General features: G+C 36.8%; 1 protein-coding gene across 3 annotated transcripts in view; it reads right to left on the reverse strand.

Moving 5' to 3' along the window:
* The window catches only part of adgrd2 (adhesion G protein-coupled receptor D2), a 38,717-nt gene that overhangs the window by 14,874 nt on the left and 272 nt on the right, over window positions 1-23,571 (reverse strand). For all 3 annotated transcript variants that reach the window (XM_066712907.1, XM_066712906.1, XM_066712905.1), the window contains exons 2-22: window positions 22,073-22,144; window positions 21,780-21,840; window positions 21,259-21,492; window positions 20,370-20,999; window positions 18,506-18,619; window positions 17,895-17,989; window positions 17,241-17,519; window positions 15,431-15,542; window positions 14,821-14,955; window positions 14,409-14,517; window positions 13,693-13,798; window positions 13,146-13,201; window positions 12,755-12,881; window positions 12,428-12,531; window positions 12,143-12,245; window positions 11,668-11,821; window positions 10,823-10,956; window positions 9,737-9,852; window positions 5,916-6,036; window positions 749-790; window positions 470-523 (exon numbers count right to left, since the gene is read on the reverse strand). In XM_066712907.1, the coding sequence (XP_066569004.1) occupies window positions 470-523; window positions 749-790; window positions 5,916-6,036; window positions 9,737-9,852; window positions 10,823-10,956; window positions 11,668-11,821; window positions 12,143-12,245; window positions 12,428-12,531; window positions 12,755-12,881; window positions 13,146-13,201; window positions 13,693-13,798; window positions 14,409-14,517; window positions 14,821-14,955; window positions 15,431-15,542; window positions 17,241-17,519; window positions 17,895-17,989; window positions 18,506-18,619; window positions 20,370-20,999; window positions 21,259-21,492; window positions 21,780-21,840; window positions 22,073-22,120 (2,934 nt within the window). In that variant the 5' untranslated portion in view covers window positions 22,121-22,144. The remainder of the gene's footprint in view (window positions 1-469; window positions 524-748; window positions 791-5,915; window positions 6,037-9,736; window positions 9,853-10,822; window positions 10,957-11,667; window positions 11,822-12,142; window positions 12,246-12,427; window positions 12,532-12,754; window positions 12,882-13,145; window positions 13,202-13,692; window positions 13,799-14,408; window positions 14,518-14,820; window positions 14,956-15,430; window positions 15,543-17,240; window positions 17,520-17,894; window positions 17,990-18,505; window positions 18,620-20,369; window positions 21,000-21,258; window positions 21,493-21,779; window positions 21,841-22,072; window positions 22,145-23,571) is intronic.

The raw sequence follows: 23,571 nt of genomic DNA on the forward strand, positions 1-23,571 counted from the left end.
TTTGTGTTTTGTAATTTATAAATGGAAGCCAATGCTTTTAAGGGGGGGTTAACTCAATTTGCTGAGTTTTCTCAAAAGTTACAAAATGAACATAAGACCTTAAAATAAGACCTTATTGTTCTTTTATCAACTGTCAGGCGTAAATGCCTGATGTAACAAGGGATGTTTGTAAGAAAATTACAGTATAGTACAAAAGTCCTGGCTGTGACTGCCATTCACTACGCAAAACGTGCAAAGCAATCTGGGTTTGAGAAGTGATTGCTGTCTTCACAGACACTGAAACATTTTAGAAAAACCCTCCTTTCACAAGTTCCTGAAAGAGAGCATTCTTATACTTCCCTAGCAGACCTAGACTGCCCTCAAACACCTGCGATCAGTTTCAGTGTGGACGATATGGGAGCTGATTTGCTGCGAGTGGAAAACTTTTTTTGTAAATGTAGTTGTGATTTTTTTTTTACATTTTACTTACTGTAAAAGAGAGAGCCTTTTTCTTCTCCTTCATTATTTTTATGGCATTTCTCACCTGTTCAAAATAAATCATAATACATCTCTGCATAATATTTTTATAAATGAGAGGTTTTGAACAATTGTTCTTCACTGTCTTCAATGATTGAACAAACAAGTTTTTCCGTTTTCTTCTCCCCAGTGTACTAGGACTAAAAATCAGAGACCTGGGGATCTATCACAGAATGGGGGAAAATATATATATATATAGATATATTTCTTTATTCGTCAGGCAGAGACTTACCTCGCTGTTATACACTGCATACACAAGGAATATGTAGAGACCCTGAAAAGAGAAAATAAGAACATAAGTATTTTATTATTCACAAAACAATTAAAGACTAATCTTGTGTTCATCTCTCTACATAGCTGAAGACAACAGCATAGACAGTAGACTTTAGTGATCAATGGACAAGTGCCATGCAAAGAAACATTATTTTACTCAAAATGCAACTTTACAGAACAGCATATTTGTGCAGTTTCTAGGTACTTTACTTTCTGCTGGGAATTGAGAAAATCTGGTTAATATTTCACATCACTGGTGCATTGGCCTTTAAACTTATGAGATACCCAAAGGGGAAACTATGTACAATGTTGTCACTTATATGCAACTGGCTACTGACCTCTATGGTCTAGAGCAATTGTGCTACCTATTGGTACTTTTCTATTGTTGTTTTTTAAACCCCCATTGTAGTTTTATTTTTATAATTGCTATATGAAAAATGGGACTTCAGTTGTTTTACTGAAATGTTCTTGCCCTCTAGTGGTCATTCCTGCTTATTTAGACAAGACGTATCCTGGATTCAAGGCATTGGCTGCATAAACAGACTAGCATATGTTGCTGAGAACAGGTAACAAACAGGCGTACAAAATCCATCATTAAAAGATTCAAAATGATCTAGAGAAAAAGTAAGGAAACAAAACAAATCATGAAAACAAATGCTATTAACTAGTAAAAAATGCTAGTGTTTAAGTTTACATACATAGAAAATGTATCATTGCTATTAAGAACCTAAAGAATTCCCCAAAAATTGTTCAAATCGTAAAACAGCTAAGTTATAAAAGCTTCTGTATCACTGATATTCATTCACATGTAATGTGCTCGATCAGGAAGACAACGGTCAATTTTAAAATGCTTTCAACTCCTCTAAAGGCTAATTTGAATAGGTGAGCAATAAATACAACATTCACTGTTTTTTGCCTTTAAGCATTAAATAATTATCTTTGTTTGTTGCTAGAGCCTATTAGTGCAATACCTTTAGAAATCTAGCCATCTACGGTGCCCAAGCCATTACTTGGTATACCCGTACAAGTCTACCATTCTTTGTATAATCCTACATTGGTAGAAAAGTTACATTTATAATACAAAAAATGCGAATGGTTTATTGCACTTGAGCGGCTTGAAAAGCAGTCTGCTGACCCTGAAATACAAAACTCAGAAGCAAACAAACACATGGAAAAACACACAACAGAACATTTAAGAACAAAATCAAAAATAAACCAAAGCCAAGTTAAGTAATTCCTTATTTTGAAAGGACAAATCCACTTTAAGGACAAGAGATAGAAAGATAAAGATAACGTAGATCAGGGACTGTGATGACAAACATTACTAGCTGCATTTTGTATGTAGTTGGTTAACTAAAAGTAATATATTTAAGTATCATGAAGCAGAATCTGCTTTGCTGACTATATTATGAATGTGGCTACAAAAATCTGCTATACAACTAATGAAGGCTGTCTGATATAAGCAGGTGAATCAGAATTAATTACAAACTGTCCAAATGCTTAACTTACTCAAAGACACTCCAGATTCACTCACAGAATAAGAAAACAAAAACATTGACTTTTTGACTCATTTTGCACTAGATGAGAAATGACTGGAGTTATACTCAAATGTCTTTTGAGTCAGTTAGACATATACAGATAAGTTTGAATTTCATTGCCAACAATGGGATGGGACAGAAGCCCCGGACCCGATTCATAATGCAAGATGGTCACTACGGTCAAGGCTATGTGTGCGGCTGCATCATGACTTCTCATGACCCTTTGAAAGTCTTTTCCAACCGCTAGTCTTTCACCGCTGATAGGGTAAGAGAAAGAACATATGCTAGTTTGTACCTTGCCCTCCGTCAGAAGCGCACACAGAGGGCAAGAAAGGCACATCTCAAGAAGCTGAAGGTCCTGTACCACAAAAGACCTTTCCTGGTTGACAAGTTAAGTTTTCACTGGAATGTGTTTATTGCACAGAAAGCTACAACCCATGATAATGGGAAATTAGGATTTTTTCATTGGGGAGGAGTTAAGTTGGATCATCAGTTCCCAAAGCAAAATCCATCAAATAAATTCAAATGAAGCAGAGTAGTTTCGATAATAGTAACTCTGAGGGTTTTTACGCAGTTCTAAACATCTCTAAAGGTTGGTTGTCTAGAAATTCTCTCTCAAAAAGGGATGTTGCTCTTCAGTTGTGTACTTCTCTGCTCAGTGTAATCACATTGAGATGAAGAAGAGACAAAATCAAATCGAATACAATACACTAGGAATGGAAAACCATAGCTAGCTGCTAATTATGTTTCTGAGCTGGGAAGCATTTGGTCACAGGGCTCATTTTATATTCAAATAGACATTTCCTTTCTCCATGAAACGGTGCCAGGAATCAGACCTCTCCTCCTCCGTACCTTTAGTTTTCTTTTTGGTTGTTTTTTTTCTTCCCCCTCGGATGTTTGGAGTAAATCTGAATTAACAAGCACCTTTTCGAGGGTCAATCAGAGGCCAAACGATTCTGATTAATTAAAGCTCTGAGGATTAAACTCAAAACAAAAAGTGAGAGGAAATCCTACCAGACACACCTGATTTATGCCCTATCTGGTGGGTTTTATCTGAGCAAGATAACACAGTTGCTGCAAAAGGGCAATACATCTTGTGTGGAATAAGAGCAGCTCTTAATCTACACACTTTTGGCAAGTGAACTGGTAGTGATACCCTGGAACTCTTCCATGACCTGTCCTTCAAAGCCATATGCTGGAAACTCCTACATACCAGATTTCTGGTCTGACTTCCAGTTATTTAACCCCCCGCCACATTTCAGTCAAGCACTTTCCCCACCACAGAGGGGAAGTACGGCAGCAGTTCCTTTTTGCCTCTGAAAAGCAGACACAGAAAACAACCGTTCTGCTTTCTCAGGACTAGATTTGATTAAAAGGGTCCCTTTAGTGTTTGTTTTTTCTAACGGGCATGTTCAGATTACCACTAGCTTGATGGCTGACAGAGTGCAAGTGGATTGAAATTGACAGGAATCTCTTCATGTAAGCTGTAATCACACAGTAATATAGTTGCTCCTTCAGGATGTACATTTTTTAAAGAATTGTGGCCTTAAAATGACAAGATCAATGGATTCTTATTCAACTAGAATAATTTTTTTCAGTCGTTTATTGCACTTGAACGGCATTGTGCTTCACTGCATAACTTATTGGGTTGTACTTTATTCAATGTTTTTGGACAAACTCTGCACCGTATAAAATTGTGTATCCGTGCCACGCCTAATGAGGCAGGAATACTGTTCTATGCTGCTTCAAAGAGAAAACCTGCACAGGGAGTGACTTTACCTTAACAGGCTTATATATGCATTAAATATGCAATGAGCCTCGGTACATATGAGAATCCATCTTGTGCAAATACCACCTATTATTTACGGCACGTCTGTCTGTGTTGCTAATTGCAGTGGCAATGGTACGTCTGTCTTCAACTCTCTCATAATCTTGTAAGGAACACTAACTCGGCTAATAGGTCTGGACCATTATTCCACTAGTTGGAAACTGGTGTGTTATTCATCAGTGGAATATCAAAGCTTTGACACAAGAGAGCGGATGCGTGCGATACTGGAATATTGTTTTTGTGGATCACACAATGTATGAGTTGATGCCCTCAAGACCCCTTTACATTAAACATCCTTCACACACAAGTACATTTTCTCAACAAGCAGCATTAACAAACAACACAAGCAGGGAAGAAAGGGACCTCTTTCATTTATTTTATTTTTCAATATCAGACTCATTGATGCACATTATGACTCAAAATGTAAAAGAATCCCACTGAGCCTTAGCAAGAAACTAGTCTTTGAAGATGTATTAATGACATTCTGGCATGTTCCTGCCAATCTGTTGACACCGTTACTGGTGTGAATGCAGGGACATGGTCCCACAGTCGGCTGTGGTGTTACATTAACCCTCCCCCATAAAAACAGGATGGTGAGGTGCATCGAAGGAGGATGTTTCTCTGTGGACCCATTCAAAAGGGCACGCACTGCATTAATTATACTGGGAATGGTACACCTAGCATATGGATTATCATATGATGTTCTCTAAAAGATAAATTAACTTTTCATTTTTTGTTAGACGCTAAAGTGTACCTTCTTTTTAGCATTATTATTATTATTATTATTATTATTATTATTATTGAGTTACAATTATATAACAGAAACTGTCTGGTATTTATTAGGACAACAACCACTTTCCATTTGATGCTCAAAATTGACATAATTTAGATTAAACTTGCAAATCAAGTCAATTCAGCATAGTCATGTCATGAATATTTAAAAAAAAAAATCATTTTTGTTGCTCTGCTCAAAATAAAGTTCTCTCGATCCAATGACACAGGACAGGAATTACAAAGTGAAACACAGATTTCTGTCTCTTTTTACCATTATATATATATATATATATATATATATATATATATATATATATATATATATATATATTATATATTATATACACACATACATACATACATACACACACATCAAAATGATGGGAACATTTTTGTGTTCCTGTGCATTCATTCTAATGCATGCTGATGGCTTCATTTCAATATTCATTGGGAGCTGAATTGAGAAAGCATCTATTCATGAGCCTGAAAAAGACTGGCATTATAATGAAAACACAAATGTTCACATTGTAACTGTTAGCAATGTTTCTGTTTCTCTTTGTGTGTTGGAGTCACTGTGAATCGGTGCACCTATCTCTAGCAGACATAAGGAAGCTCAGTTTAGGAACTTGTATTGAAAAGATAACAGACCAAATTCCCAGAAGACATTCTCTGCAGGCAAAACCGCACAGGACATTTCACACAAATGGAACCCCACGTTTAGTATATATTGCATTACTGAACTATTTGCAATGCTAGTGTTAAGGTGGTGTCATTATATATGTTGTATATGCTTAAAATGGGATGTTCTCCAGTTTATGCTTTTGTTTCTGTGTGATGTTGTCTGTTGAGGTTATGTACCACATTCTTTTGTCAGATAGAGAGTTTTATATAAGTCTGGATGACTGTATTAGATGTGAATGTGAAACCAAATGCAGATGACAGACAAGGTAACAAATTGGAGGTTTCAAAATTGTCAGTTTCCTTACCTGAAACGCATTCATGATGATGAAAATGTAGGCCAGGACAACTGTGAGATGAACCAAGATCCCACATATCCAGGTCAGCCCAAGCACGGGCAGGAGTATTATCACTGGTTTGGTCGCTGCCCTATGAAATTTAAATGAAAATTCAGTACATCAAGTGAACACATGGGTGTAAAGGGCCTGCGATGATCTCCATTTGTTGAATAAAACATTTGTTCTGTTAAACCTGCTATATAACACATTTCTAGATTCCATTCAGATAAAACAAAAAAAATTCTGATGAAGTTCTAAAGGTAGACAAGTCAAAACCTTGTGAGTTTTATATGTACTCAATGGGAAGAAAGAATGCAACATATAAACCCCACAGATATTCAATGCTGTCAGGTATTTTTCCTAGATAAAAATGGTATGAAATATTCACTTCACTTTAATAGAATTTGAAACTGACAAGGATTTGCTGCTTTCCAAACTTGTCACATGTGTCGTGTCCACAGTCAGCAGAATGCTTTATTGGATATCTTATCACATCATAGCTGGGATAGACAAATGTATACCTAGATAGAAAGAAGCCCCTGGCTACATTTACAGCATCTTTTATAAGGCTTCATGTATAGTGTTAATATAATATAAGTGTTTTCTTTAAAATATAGTTGAGAATAACCACAGCAAACTTAACTTCCTCTTGTTAAGTTCAACATGTACGGTGCGATCTTCATCTTGGGGACTCTACTAAGGCCGTTTGAAAACTCATCTGAGCCGAGCCTTTCATCTCTGGAGAGATGGGAGACTTATCTCTGTCATTGCAAAGAATCATCTTGGCCAGCAGTAGCGTTTAGAAACATAATAAAACATGTTTAGTAAATGGTCTGAGAATAGGTTGTCTTTGTTAACATCCTTATTGTTGTGTTCTTGCAACACCTGGGGTAGCAGATTGAGTTTTCATAGACTGAATTCTGAACTGTGTGTACAAGGACAGAATGAGCAAATCTATTTTTTTATGTTATGTTTCATGTTAGTTTAGATTCTTCCCTTTTCACCCTATAACATTTGCAGAGTTTCCATGACAAAAAAATGTCACATCATGCAGATGTGCACATCATATACATTACTCAAGTCGAAAACCTAGAACAAAAAGCTCTCTTCACAACATATTACATCTAATCGCAAGGTTTCATAAATGCACACAATGCCAAGAATGTTCAAGTTCATTGTTCATTTTTTTTTCTTTGTGCTTTAATTGTTCGGTACAAAATTTGTCACCGTAAATATATTTGAAAAGGACATTTTCTTAGATTGTATTTTTGCTCAGAGAATTAGGTAAGATAAAGACCATCCTAGGAAAACCTCTCTCTCTTTTCCCTGTGTGGGAACTCCCTGGGGTAGGCCAAGGTTCCCTGGCCTGCGCCCCCACATTTCTTTTATATTTTCTCTTTTCATTTTCAAATAGGTTTTGTCATTTGGATTTTGTAAATAACCTATTATCATCCCTGACTCACACCTGCACTTTCCAAGAACCGAAGGACCATTCGACATCAGGAAATGCTGACTGGCTGATTCTCACTCTGAGAAAACCTGAGGAGCTAACCAGTACCCATTGACTTTGCCTAGTTCTGGGAGTGCCCAATCAACCAAAACAACCAACACTGCTATGAGACAAGCAGAGATGACTCTAGCCAGATGAATCCCAGCTAATGTTGAATAGTTTCTAGGTACTCTTGGATTGGAGTATGCCAACACCTTGCCTAAGTACTCCCTCTGTACGCTCTAGTTCAGACCATGGCGTTTCTCCATAGAGTCATAGATTAAAAACTATGAATATTGTGGTTCCCATGGCTTATACCTGGGGGTATTCACTCATCGTGTTGCACCTACTCCACTTGTACTTACCCAAGATGAGTTTGTTAGGTCAGAAATATTAAAAGGTACAGATAGTGAAATTAATGAACAGAACAGAACAGAATGAGCAAATACAAAAAACTGTAGAGTAAAAACAACAACAACACTACACACGTCACTAAGTCAAATTTATTATCACCAATTTAGATATAAAATGTTCTTTATTTTGGACAATTTAAGCAGACAAACCGAAATCCCCATGTCTGAGTCTGCACGGTACAACCTGCAGTGAACATAGCGAACTTTCTAGAGCAGGATATGTCCACACTAACTGCAGGTGTAGAGCTGATAAGGACTTGGAAAAGTGTTGTACAAAATAAAATAAAAAGTGACTAAACCCTACTAATATGCTACTAAACAGACATCCTCCTCTCCTAATACCAGGGTGAGGTTAAGCCGAGAGTAATGGTCATTCTGCCTATTTGTTTCCAGCAAAAAACACATTCCAGTATTATACAATTGTCACTTATAGATGTAGTGATGGTCCTAATTATAGAAGAAGTGTTGAAGATCTCGATCTCAAAAAACTAGAGACTGCCAGTAAGATTAATAAAGTATTATTGGGAATTAACCTGGTCTTAATATTAACAGGTTGCATATTTAATTCATTTATTATGCACAAGTGTGGTTTGAGATTCTGGGATGTTGTTTTGTGTTTAGATACGATATTGTTATACTAAATTACCTACAAATAAAATAAAAAGAGAGACTCAAAACTAAAGGAGACCAAATGAGTTGGAGTACAAGAATGTTGCAATGTAAGCACAGACAGTTACACTTGCACTTATACTAAATTCATTCATTCTTGACCCACTTAGCAGTATGTAGAATTCAGCAGCTACCCAGGCTACAAATGTAGTTATTTCATTTACACACTAATTAATTGAAACCTCTGCAACAAAATGCCACTGAGAATATTAGTACATGCACATAATAAGAAATTACAAATTAATAAAGAGAAACCTTTAGGAAAAGGGGTGACAGTGATAATAGCTCACTTCTGGAGGCCTGGGTTATTAAAGTTAATTTGGCTGTCAACAAACAGACTGCGGAGATTACCTTATAATTAAGCACTGCACAATCAGTCAACACTAGATGGCGCTGTTTTCTTAGTGACCCAGGAGTGGTACGCTGGATAAACCTCCAGCCCCCACAGCAAGTTGCAAAGCATTTTGGCCACATAGACTGCTTGGATGAAGAGCAAACTCTAGGCTAGCTTTAGTCATAGGACTGACATCTACAGTGCTGAACAAACCTGTCGTCACACTTCCCACAGATAACACGTACGTTTTCATATTCAGTTATAAATAAAGTCAGTCATAGTTTATTAAATACATTAACACGTTCATTAGAATGTGATCAGAATGAAAATAATATTGATTATTCTGTTACTGTTATTTATTAATATTGTTTATAATATGCCAAATCTAAAACTCGATGAGCCGCAGACCAGAATATTCAAAATAATATTATTTATTTATTGAGATTTTTTTAGTTTTTTTGTTTTTCAGTTGAAATGCAGTGTTTTTAAAATTACAATTTCAAATGTGGAATCAATTCCCTTTGTTTATATATACACATACATACATACATACACACACATAATTGATTATACCACAGGCAGTTTTATGTTAAAGAGCCCATTAGCCTGTGAAAACCGTATTTTTTTTAAACAGTATGAATGGCTAAGCCTTTCATTGCAAAGCCATCCCCCTCGCTTCAAATGTCACAGTGACATCTGTGTCTTCCTGTGCTTAGAGCAGAAGGAAACATGATGTTGAGAACATCCTTGCCTCTGCAGAAACACAAAGGCAATCGGGGGCTTAAGTGATCCACCGTGTGCTTTATGGCTTTGAATTGTCTAAACAAAAGTGGAAAGTGACCCGGTCTTTGGCCCAGCAGAAGGCACAGTTGTTAGGATAACTCACCAAGTGAGGTCCAGGGCATGGAGCTTTGAGGCGCTGCTCGGTGTCAGCATCTTTGAACGCCTCCGCGCGCTAGCAACGGTCACCGTCACCACCCGGAACAGCACCACTGTGTTCACCTATGAGGACATAGAGAAACATCGCTTCACCTTGAGACCTGAAATTGAAAAGCATGCTATTCCACCTCGATTATTTCATATTGGGAGGCTCAAATAACCTAATTCAATAACCATTGTGTTTACAGCCATTTCAATCATGTTCATCTTTGACATTTTACAGAATGACAGACGATGCCCTTTAGTTCCCAGGAAGATTGTTGAATACACATTAAACTGCAGACAAATATTGTTTTCCTTTACAGCATTCGCAGGGCATCAGATTGATTATTTAAGCCTTTTTTGCCACTTCACGAATAATGGTTTACTTTGCAAAGAGTCGGGCTGATTGAAATACAAAAGTATTTTTAGATTCTAAATTCTAAGATCAGACCAAATTAAGCTATACTATGAATGTTAAAACATGTCCCTTTCTTAATACTCTAACAATATTTTAACGGTTTTATGTGCTTACATTATTCTGGTAGAACTTTAAGAAAAAAAAATGAATTGCAAATCAAAATCATTTAAATACTTTACCAAATCAAACGCTGCATGAGTGGAATTATTTTCGGCTGGGGCTCAGGAGTTAATTTTAAATGGAGAGCAACAGTATGTAATTGCAAAACATTCCTCGGTTCCTTTTTTCCCCGGTCGATGAACAGCATTGGTATAAGTCAGGCAATACAGTCAGTTTCCATTATTGCCAGGTTTTTGATTAACAACAAAATGCCTAGTATTGTATTGTGTTGCATCTGTGTTTTTAAACGAGTACAGTACAATTTCAGCACATCAAGGTCATCCTGAATAACCCCAGACAATGCTGAGCAAATGCGAACTATACATGTCCTCAAATTAACAGGTCATTATAGTGGGTTTTTGAAACTGTTTCATTGCGAGTATTCGTTGGGCCACAATGGAGATGCGACAATTAACTTTTTATGAATTTTATCAGCCACACTTAAGAAAGGATGGGAACAGCAGAGGTACTCACGGCGAGGACAAAGACAACAGGCCCAACAAAAGCCCAAATGATATCATTCTGAGTGTTAAGCCAGCAGTAATTGTCTGCCACATACTTGTTGAAGGAAGTTGCCAAGGTGATGCTAACAATAACAATTGGCAAACCTGAAAAAGAAACAAAAATTCGCTCAGGTATTTATGAATAAGGAAAAATTGAGTGACTGCATGAAACATATTTCAAAATACACTTTTCTGCTTATGACGTACAAAATCATTTAAAAGAACCATCCAAAACTAAACCTGCAACATCAAGATCTATTTGTAGTGACAACATTGGAAAAAAATGAAAAATATAAGTTTAATTAAAGCGTTGAACATTTAAATACTGAATTAAGAATATATTCATAACAAAAGAGAGACATATTTATTCTAAATAAGATGACATTTTAATTATAAATGTGGTGTTCTTATTAGAATCTTTTTATAGTCTTTATTATTGATATCTGTATAACATAATCCTAAAATTTAAGCTAAGTGGAGAATCACGTCAGTGATCAAAATCCTGCAAAAGTCTCCAGCAGTGAAGCTACATCAGCCGTCTACATACAGAGGGGAAAGGTCAATTCAAATGCAAGATCAGTGTCTTAGTGAAACTGAAGAGTTAATCTTGTGCTAATTTCTGATGTGATTTAACTACAGTAGAGCCTATAAGCAGAGAGAGCGAGAGAAAAGATGGAACAAGAGGAAAATAAAAGAGGGACTGAGAGGAGTTGATTGAAGTAGGGCAGCAGGAGTCAGGGCCTACATCCGTGTCTCTAATTAACCTAATTTAGTGACATTTCGCAGTCAATATCAGAGTGATGTGAACATCTTCACCCCAGCCAATGACGTAGTAGAGCTTCATCCTGCGGTCTTCGCTGATGTTGACCAACACAACTTTGCTCCACAGAAGCAGTCCCTCCACCAGCATCCAAGTGAAGGAAGCCATGAAGAACAGGTGCAGCAGGGCCGTCACGGCGGTGCACAGCGCCTAGGGGTCACAAGGACAAACACCCTGTTTACACCCGACTTTAAATGGAGATATGGGTTTGAGCAAAGTATTGTCCCTCTTTGGGTAAACTAGCATTTTGAATTGTACTGTTGTAGTTCATACGAATAACATCAAAGCTACAGAAAAACGGATGATGACAAAAACAAAATCACAAGAAAAACGTGTATAAAATATTGAATTCCTGTAATGCTTTTAAAATGAGACACCGCCCTCAAAACAGATGCCAGCTGACCCAATAGGCAGTAGAGAGACAACTGTTTTGCAGACAATCATTACAGATTTAGATTTCCTATACATTACCTTGTTGGAACTGGCCAGATCGCTGAACATCAGCAGGAGCTCGGCTGTGGCCAGAGCAAATATCAAATTCTTGTGAACTGTTGTTCGGTCTGAATTAGGGACTCTATAGCCAGGGATGAAAAAGGAGAAAATCGTAATACAAATCGATATTCTTTTGCATGAAGGCAGATTTTGTTCCATTTTATCGGACTTAGGAATTTATGTTCCACTCTAAATGTATTCCTTGACATTGTGTAATAGGAATCTCCCAGGCATGAGGTGTAATAAATAAATAAAAAGACTTACCCCAGGGCAATGAAAAGAATAAAAGTCATTGTCAGGCCACACAAGGACACACCGCAGCCAATGAACGACAGCAGGCGGAGAGCGCTCTCATCTGCTGGACTTCTCTGGAATAAAGAACCGGGAAGTCTGGGAAAAAGGGAACTCAAAACCCAATTTGAAGTAATCTCCTCAATATTGCAATGCAAGGTATTCGAGCTTGGGAAAATCATGAACAAAAAAAAGATGTCCTTGTTAAAATGTATATGGCTTTCAATGTTGGCTCATCTTAGGAAGTGCATTAGAAAGAGGACACCCAGAGGTTTGACCGGTCATTGAATAATATGTTACCTGTACTTCATATATTTGTAACAGCAAGGCAAAGTTGGTTGTGTGGTTGCAAAAGCAGGATGTAGATTTGTAGCTCAAGGAGATGACAAAACAGCCTTTTGTAGACCAGCTCCCTCCTGACTCAGGCCTAAAAGACCAAACATAAAGAGAGAATCTCCCTGAAGCAAACATAACGTAGCAAACATACACAATGGAGGAAACCCTCGTCCCCGGCAGAAGAACAGAGATGGGACACTTCCATTCAGTGAAAGCTTCCGAGTGATAGTTGGATATGATTGCCTTTAATGATCGAATACATCCTATTCATGAAATAGGTTTAATAATTGAGTGGCCTGGTTTGTAAGTATCTAGAAATTTAACCTGAATTCAAAATTATGTTTAAAGCACTTACTTGAGGTTAAAATCCCAAAATGCACAAATAGGCTCATATTTGGTTCCTGCAGGGGTCTTGGAGCATGTGGGGGAGAAAAGGGAAGATTTATTAATTGAATTTGTGACATATCTACTCATAACAGGCAAAATCTTTCTTTTGGATGGGATGGTGTTGCCTGCTCCCAACTGTCCCACTGTCCAAAACTGTACGATGTCTAGGCTCAGGACACACTGCAGATTGTGTCACCCTGAGAGACTGACTAAGATTCAATGCCCCCCGCCCCCCATCACTGTAGAGCAGTTTCCTTCCACAAATCAATACAACAACAAGGAATTTGAAACCAAATAAAGAAATTGAGATTAATTATATATTGCATTTTCCCCAGTTTTCAGTTGTTAATGCCAATTACAATGACTTAATTCAAGGGATTAATTAATTAAATCTGCAATGTGGGTGTTAAATCTATCTCACAGCAGCCATGCATTACAGTTTTGACGAGTCTGTCTGCTGTCAGGAGTTTAAAACTCAGAAATCATATGACAAAGCAAAGGAATGCCGGCATTACCTTCAGTCTGTGCTGAAGTTCGTAGTATACAGAGGTGTTCATTGGATGATTATCACCAAGCACCGTAGTCGAAATTACTGAGGACCCCAGCACTGTGCCCAGATACCTAAACAAATTACAAACCAAGCAGCTGAGGTTGAAACATTGTTCGTATTGTCTTTGAAATGCATTTCCAGTAGGAAGAAGTTAATTCAAATAAATTGGAGTGATACGAATTGGAATTTAACAGGTCAGCTGTATGTGCTTCTGTTTAAGTAGCACTGTTAAGATGTGGGCTGCCCATGCCAGGGAGAAGTTATTATTATTCAAGTTATTTAAGTATTTATGAAGCTCATTATATGCAAACTATGTGTTTGCTAAGGTTACCCTATGGCAAATGCAATTAACATAATTGACTCAAAGCTATTTAGTAAAAAAAAAAAAAGAGTGTTTTAAATGGAATTTGTTAAAGAACTCTCTCCATGGCCTTGCACTGTATAACTGAACAAATACATTAGACACAATAGCTGGTGAGAAAAATTGCACTTGAACTTCCTTTGCCTGTAACTGAAACTGCCATGTTTATTAGCTGGATCTCTATAGATGCATGTTATCAATAATCATGGAAAGATCTCTATAAAAGATTCTTCGAGACCAAAGGGTATTTTTAGCTTTGTTTTTCCTGCTTTCACATTTCAATATTTCTGGGGCACGATTCAGAAGCAGAATTTACTTACTTTTGGCTTCCATCGATCACCGCAGGAAACTGTATGGTATTGTTCTCACTTCTGAACAAAGGGAGCAAAGAGCCATACCAGGTGTTGATCAAGGTGATATTCTGGACACCTGAAACAGGAAGTGGGACAGTCATTCTTGCACATACTCTTATACCATTTCCAACATACAATATAAGAACAGCATAAATCTAAACATCGGTGTTCCTGCACCCTAACCTGTTAAGACCCCGACTCCACAAGCAGTTTCTGAAATGTCCACATCTAGTGTTGGAACCATAAAAGTGAATACATCTCTTTTGGTAGTCGGAAGGTGGTGTAGATTAAAAAAAAAAAATGTTGACGTGAATTAGGTCACAATAAACTATTCTGCTGTAAATCAGGACTTCCTGCTTGCTGCCAGGAAGTTTCTTACCTCTCTGATGAAATTTCTGGATCATGTCTGCTGGAATCGAAATACTGTCAACTCCTGCCTCGTCTGTAGACGTAAGCCCATAGAAATCTTTGTCGGCCCCCTCCAGGCTAAGGGTCTTGTGCTGGACTTCCAATTCTGATTGAAATAAGTAGCAGGCTTGTCAAAACGTCATCCATGCACTGGGTTATGACAAATTAAATGATAAGCTTCTTATTGATAAACACAAACACAAAAAACATCCATCTAAGCACAAGGAAGGGTTGTGCTTTCTCCTATCCACATCACTACTATAGGTGGATTTGTTATATAGATGGAGACAAGCCTGACAATGTACTTGCAGGCCAACTTTTTTTTCTGTCAACCATTGTCTAGCACCACTCATAGATGTTAACCACACTGGGATTTATATACATGACAGAGATCTGAATATTCACTCAAGAAATATCAATTTGGCTTTCTTCCTTTTCTCAGGACTAAATACCGGGTCATGATAGGGTAATAGGAAAATGTAAAAATCAATATTTGCTTGACTATCTTAAACACATGTGTAATTACTCGTACTGGCCCCAAGATCCAACATTGCCTTAAGGGAATGCGATGTTTAACATACTGATATTCTTTCTGTCAATGGCAATCTTGCTCTTTCCAGCCATTAGCTGCGGGTTTAGATTGGCAACCATCCTGTCGATGCTCTGGACCACAGTCATGGGCCCATTTACGATCTATAAAAGAAGAAATGAAAACAGACAATTTGAAACTGGTATTGAGCTTCTGTAAAGTACCTACCTCTCCAGCCATGACCTTGAGAGAGCGGTTGATAAAATAAAGCTGAAATGCCTTTTGACATCCAAGAGAAAACAAGACCGGGTTTTGTTAAAGGGTTAGTGAAAGCAAAGCATACAAAAGCATCGAATGAGAGAATGTGAGAGAGAGAGAGAGACTGCACAACTACCTTCGAACAGCACAGTGGCAAGAAGATTTCAATTAAAGCTAACTATAAAGGCAGCACAATGAACCACTGTTTAAAATTCAAAGGTTGTCACTTTAATTACCTATGTATATATGCATTTATAATACATTTATAACTGCCCTTTCCAACCTACTATACAGTGCCTGTAGGTAACCGTCTGATGTTGGATGTAAAGCAGTCATGAAGACCTTCTTAAGATTCTCCTAAAATATCAGGAGCAATTTTTATTTTGGAATGGATCTTGCTGCTCAGATTTTTAGTTATTTGCCAATATTTGTTTAGGTTTAGGAAAGTATAGCAGTAATGCACAAGACGGTACAACAATTTCCAAGATGAACAAAAAAAAGGCTAACTACAATTACATTTGATGATTTAAACAAAGCTGACCCTTTTTGTTTTTATCATAATCAAATATTTTTAAGGAACAGCAAATTATATTATAATCAGTGTATCATGGGAGACAAGTAAGAGCATATGCAATGTTTAAAAAATAAATTCAAAGTATATACAAAAATTAAAGCCACTTTAAATGGTGCTGATGGATTTAAATTTAGCTCCTGAAAAAAGTCACTCCTAATATTTGTACTGATTGCCCCCTAGTGGAAAGAATTTAAACTAAATACATTAATTTGCTTTTTGTTCAGGCCTTCACACAAACCTGTATTTTTATGGAAAAAAGTGTTTCACACACTGCACATAATGAAACATTATACAACTTATAAATTATACTGATAATTAATTATTCGGCTACACATACATATGAGAAAATGAATTTGCCCCTTTTGACTCTTAGCACTACAAAATACACACTTATGACTTTAAAGGCAGAATATTACATAGATACATACATACAGTCACCTCCAAAATGATTGGCACCCTTGATAAAGCCAAGCAAAAAATACAGTATATAAAACACCAGCAATGAGCTATATTGTACTTTTTCAACCTGTATTCTGTTATGACTCAAAGGAATCAACCAAAATTACACATTTCTCAAATTATAAATGTATTTCTGTGTGGATGCACTTGTGTCCTCTACCCTAGAGTTTACAATGTTTCACTTGTTTTTTACAAAAAGTGGTATATTTAGATTTTTAGCTAAAAAAAAAGACCCATTGCCCATTGATTTGAGAATTAATATTTTTTCACTGAGCACTTGTCTTAGTATACAATAATATAGTTTCCCCCTTATTTGTGAGAATAAAATATTTCTCATTACATGAATTGTTTATTTTTGCTCAATTTTATCAAGCTTACCAATACTTTACATACATACATAAAAAGTTAATTATGAAATACCAGGGGAAATTAAGCATATTAATTTTATATGCATATTTCAAGTGTCACATATATGTTCTGTGAGTTGTATGTGTGTTGCTTTTCTAGTTTGTGTGAATATTAGATTTGCAAATGTCTCGCCCACTGCTGATTGGTCGGATGCTCTTATTACCTGCTTTATGGCCAGCCAATCATTGGCGTTCTCTTCATTGAACAGACTGCCTGCAATCGTGATGAAGTGCGCGCTCAGGTTCCCGATGGCGTCTTTACTCTCATTGCCTCCAATCTGCACGTGACATGCCTGGGAGAGCAGCTGGACGAGACTCAGGAGGTCTAAGGGATGCAAGTCCTTGTCAGCATGTCTGAGGGCTTGTTGCGAGATGTTCAGGATGGTGTGCACCTCTGGAAAGCTAAGATCTTTTGGGATGTTTGAAAAGAAGCCTTCTCCAACCTAGCCCATCCCGCCCCCCCCCCCAAAAAAAAATATACAATTAATAAGTCCTGGATTGTACCTCATTTTTGTGCCTAAGGTAATAAAACAGAAATAGCTGTTAAGCTGTATAGCTATGGATGTAACTTTCACTGTGTCATTTGAACATTATTCAATCTACCAAAATGTGTTTTGGTAAAGGTGTTTCTTGCATTACACACACACACACATATACATACATACATACACACACACACACACACACACATTATATATATATAATATATATATATACATATATACACACACACACACACACACATATATATACACACATAAATATATACATACAATAACTTTATTTTCTTAAGGGTATTGGTAGATTTATTGACTTACCATGGTGCTATTGGACAGCTGCATCAAATGTTGAGTGAACTGACTTGGTTTACCTCCATGAACTTCTTTAATTTCCCTGATCTTAAAATACGTCTCTGTAGCAGAAAACATACGCCAGCAGGCTTAAGTTAAACCACTTGTTAGGGACACATATAACACATCAACTCCACATCCCCACACTATATTTTTATAGAAATTCCCCTGATTCGAAGTTTGGAAATATTTATATATACACACACATGCACATATAAATATTATATAATTAATTATACACATGAAGAGAGAAACTGTACATTGCCATCATTCAATTACATAGCCTCAAATGATTTGAAATAAAGTAGATGACAGTATTGCTCTCATTGTAACAAAGCAGAACAGACTCAGACTCCTTTCACTTACACTACTCAAGGCTAAATAAGTGTCTGTGCCAAACTGTTGAGTATAAAAAATACTCATAATATCTAATTTATATTCATATATGTATACAGGCAATACCATACATGTAGAAAATAACCTCACTCATCATATCATAAGACTATCTTATTCATATATATATATATATGAAAACAATCTTACATACTGGCTTTACATTGTATCTTTGAGGACCTCACCTTTATTGTGTTTGCACACAAAGGACAGGGTCTCTTCGCAGGAGATGGTGCTGTGCTGGACCTGTGGTTGGGAGGGAACACTGTGAATGGTTTTGCAGTGTTCTGAACCAGGACCTGTCACACAGGAAAAATGCAACCAGTTAGTTTTTGATGGAGGAAAATTGACCATCTTGACATTCATGAAACAATTCAACAAACAAACATTTTTCATAGTACAGAATGCCAAAATATTACCAGCTGTCAGACTCCCTGCACTACCTACCATGTCTTTATAAAGAGCAAAACAAAATTTACAAACAAGGTACCCTCAATAATTAAGCAATATCATGTTTATTGGACTCAAAGCTAACAACTTAACAGGAAGTAAAAGATTTGGATGTTTCCCTTCAAGTACTAAGAGCTTCCTTTCTCCAGAGGATCTCAGTCAGTGATGTACCTCACAGGCAATTAAAACTGTAGGTCAATCACAAAACTGTAATGAATATTGAAATAGTTTTTCAGTGTACTAGGTAATAATTACTTGGTGTGTACATGTAAATAAAGTAAGAAAATTATGTAAATGATAAAAAAAAAAAAATTGAATGGGTCTTGCAAAATGGTGTCTCAAAACATTGTATTTTTTGTCCAGGTCTCCAAGTCTCTCTAAAAATACATACTCTGCCTTTCCCCTAGACAAGCTGACATTTTACAAGCCTCTTTGATGTTGTGTAGCCCGAGATAACCAGAGCTGGCACACCGTTCTAATCGCACTGTCGAACATCAATGGAAATGTTTTTAAACCTCTGTAAACACGAGTGTGCAGTCAAGACAAATCAGAAATTCTCTTCATCCCTTGCCATTAAAGAAAACTGAAGGATAATGACCAACTCAGCTCTGTTTAATGTTGTTTTCTCTTGCTTTTTTCACAATGTGTGGTCTCCTTTCACCTTTTCTTAATGAAACGAGAGAATGTCATTGACTTCATAGTAACTATTTAGCCTATTTAGACTATTTAACCCTCTGAAATCAACCCTTTGAAAAATATAGGAGCAGAATTCCAATGGGCAGCTCCTGTGATGAGTTTGTATGGCTGAAAATTGATAATTACATCTAATACAAAACAATTTGGCTTGTGGTTTTATCTTCCAAGTAGACAACATTGTAAAAGAAGAAGGTATCATTACTGGGGATGAAAATGACTTGGTAACTTCACAGTAATGTTATGCATGCACACTATTTTTAAACGATAACTGAACAGACAAGAGACGTCTGCTTTCCTTTCCGTTTGCCTTGTATTGTTATTGATCCACTTGCAAACAGATTCAGAATACGCTGTGTAAGTTAATGGGGTTTTGGATCTTATTTATATTTAATACAATATCAACTATTGCCCTATGCAGACTGACAATTACAAATTTAGAAAGCGGAAGCAGGAAAATATGAGTGGATTCTGTGACAAAGGTAAACAGTACTGAAAAACTGATGATATTTACAAACAAAGATGCTGATTCCTCTTTTTCCAAAGCAAAAACTGTGACACATGTTACTTAAGGCCAGACAGGAAACTTTTCTCTTTTTTTTTTTTTTTTTTTAACCAGAAGCAAATTCAAAAACATTTCAGTTTATTTACTAAAGGGGAAATCATCCAAATAACTATAATTGCATACATGCAAAAAAATGCAGAAAGCACCTGCAGGACAATCCCATAATGGAGGGTTATCAAACAGAGCAGGGGGAACATTTTAATTTACATGTATTTTCAAACGGCGAGGCCATCTTGAGATGAGAAGCATAGATGTAGGTTTATTTTAATCAGCCATGCATTTCCACAAGATGGAAAGAATGGTTGAAAAAACAACTTTACGTATAAGCAAAAGACACTCACGTTCACACCAAAGGTTTGCCGGGAACGTCTGAACCGAGTGCTCAATGGTCATCTGCTTTAAATTCCAATTAAATAGCAGGTCCCGCTTGATGGGGGAACAGGAACTGAGACTTCTGATTTCTTGCTCATGTAGGATGTTATTCCATATGCTCACTGATGTGATATTCCCAGTGAAGGGCTCAGTAAAGTTACCTCCAAATGAGTCTTGATCTTGCCCAATAATAAAGATCCCGTAACCATAAATATCCCTGGAGATCTCTGTACCATTCCCTGAATGTTTCCTTTCTCCATTCACATAAATGGCCCAGTTTCCATCCTTCTTTTGCCAGGTGACACAAACATGGTGCCACTTCCCATCGTTCTTGAACAAGGCCTTGTAGGGCATGTGCTTGCTATGCACCAGCAAAGCCATCATTATGCTCCCATGCTCATCTGGCTGGCCTCGCAGTTGAAACTCATTGATCAGTTTGGGAGTGGAATAGGAGAAGACTGTGGACACTCCGGCGTTGACCCGGTCCCACTGGACCCGAGCGCACACAGTGACTGTCGGTAGAGGGGGGAAGTGGATGTTCACCTTGGCATACATCGCATGTGCTTTCTTCTGGAAGTGCAAGGCAGAAGTGGGAATGTCTGTAAAGACATACACATGAGGATGCTAGGAGGAACACAATGCTATTGGATTTATTGATGTATCAAGCCCAAGTCCTCAAGATTTTACTTATATAACAAACCAAAACAGAGAAACGACAATATTGATCACCCAACAGACCAGAAGAGTCGCTTCATGGAATTAAAATTAAAATTCATACTTCATACTAATCTGAAGAGGAACCTGGCATTAAGATTTTTAAGAAGGAGTAGTGTATTATAAACCAAAGAGAAAACTCACAGGGTGGGGGTTTCCAGATTTGATGGGCAACATCCTTTAACCAGACTTGCTGTTCTGCTTGAACGGCTTGCAACAGCTCGGTGGCATATTCAACATCAGCCTTCGAGTTATCACAAAGCAACTCACTGAACTGACGTTGACAGAAGCGGTTTGCTTGCCAAAAGTCCAGAGATTCATTTACAAACTGAAAAATGTTCTGAGGCGTCTCTAGAATTGATAGAGTATCATTGAAATCTGAAAAAGACAAAAACATGGGGGTTTTGAGGGATTTAGCTAATTTAGGGATGCTGATTGACAACATCACTAAAACAGATTAATCAACGCTGTTCATTTAAAAACAAATATCGAAAAGCAGCTTGGGGTGTTCAGACAAAGAAATCTATAATGCAAGAAATGAAGCAATCTTTCTTCTTTTGATTCCAGTTTTAAACCCTTCTCTATATCCAGATGATTCAACTGTTCTGAAATGCATTGGTTCAACACAAATGCACCAAGGCACCAAATAGTTTAGGAAGACTGACCTTGAAAGGTCCATAAGCGAGGACTTGCCCAGGAACAATGTTTCTCAGTAATGCTGCATACCTATAAAGGGTTAACAGATTTGATTATGGTTAAATACCAGATCAAATATTTCCTATTTACACTGAGTAAATTGTTACAGTATCAATATTAATAGCAATGCATGACATTTAAGAAATCAAAGTGAATTTCTAGGTTAAAAACTGCAACACCACCGTACAAAGAATAATTTGATTTCTAAAATTGAATATTTATGTTATCTTTAAGTGTTATTAAGTGTAATAATATACATTACCAACAATAAATGCAACAGGAACGGTGATTTCATGTTGTTTCCAGTCATGTTAAGCCTTGGGTTGTTTAACAGCTAAAATAAAAATATTTCTATTGAATATGTATTCATGACAAAGCAGCATATGATGATTTCACAGAGGATATATTCAATGCAGGCTCAAATATTTTAATTGTAAATAAGAAAATACTGTATGTTCTACTAAATTAATGCCCTTTAAGTTTATTTTCAATACAATACATTATACAATAGTCTCAGGTTTGCTTGATTACTACTGGATAGCATTTAGTTTAAAGTTTAAGCCGTTAATAATACCCTCTAAATAAGCTAAATGCTCCCCTCCCCCTAGACGATGAATCCCCTTAACCTGGCCTTGATACCTGAAAATTCCAGTCAACCCCTTTTCACATGAAGTTGTTCAAATCACTTTTCAGGTCTAGGACAATGACATTGTATGTTGGTATAGCTCCGGGCATTTCCAGGCCTTATATTATGTGGCAATAACGTACCAGTCTAGGGAAGACAAAATATCTCAAGAGAACTAGTAAATCACATGATTTATATGAATTGATCTTATTTCCTCTGGGTGAACCACATCTTTCTCAGGAAACCTTTAAAATGATCACTTATACGGTCACAGAGACCGTATTGCCAATGGTCGGTGATCTTTAAATATCAGAAGTGTAAGGGGAAGGAAAAACTATATATATATATACTATGATCCACATTTATGGTTTTAGTTTGTATGTATTGAAGGCATGGCAGTTGTCCCAACAGCAACACATTTGAATCATTGAATCAGGCGTATGTTTGCTGCACCGATTAAAATGCAGAAACCTGGTTTGGCAGCTGCTAACTATCAGAGCTGTAAACCAGTGAACAGTGTGAGCCTGTTTTAGGGTGAAGAGCACTAGTAAGCTTTGGTTATGCTTAAGGTAAAATTCAAACAATTATAACACGGTATGTCAGGATGTATGTATTTTTGTAGTTGAAGGTATTAGTCTTCATTTAAAAAAAATTCAGTGAATAGTCAAGTATATTCAGCAGCGTTGATTAAACAATACTTATACAATACTAATTTATGCTGTAATCAATGGAGTGGCAGAAGATGTGGTTCATATTCAACCAGAAGTCTTTCAAGCAGCTGGAATCTGTGGTTTATACTATAGTCTAACTGCCTTAGGCTGTTCATAAATTCTGAAAAGACATGGTTAATAAGTAAGTATTGCTTTAACTATTTATTCCAAAAGAATCACATTCAAATTAAAGGTGTGAAAATTGTACTATTATCTATACACACACATATATATTTATTTTCAAATATTTAAAAGATCTTATTTTAAAAGGGACAATCAAATACTCCAATATTAAAGGCTGACATACTCTATTAGTGAAATGCACAATAAAAATGAGAGAAACATCAAGAGACTCGTAAGAAGCTGGAAATAAACAATTCCAGCCTCCCAATAATCCTGCCAGTTGCAGCGAGTTAAAATTCAAAT

Source organism: Amia ocellicauda, chromosome 9, assembly GCF_036373705.1.
Source record: "Amia ocellicauda isolate fAmiCal2 chromosome 9, fAmiCal2.hap1, whole genome shotgun sequence".
NCBI classification, from domain to species: domain Eukaryota; kingdom Metazoa; phylum Chordata; class Actinopteri; order Amiiformes; family Amiidae; genus Amia; species Amia ocellicauda.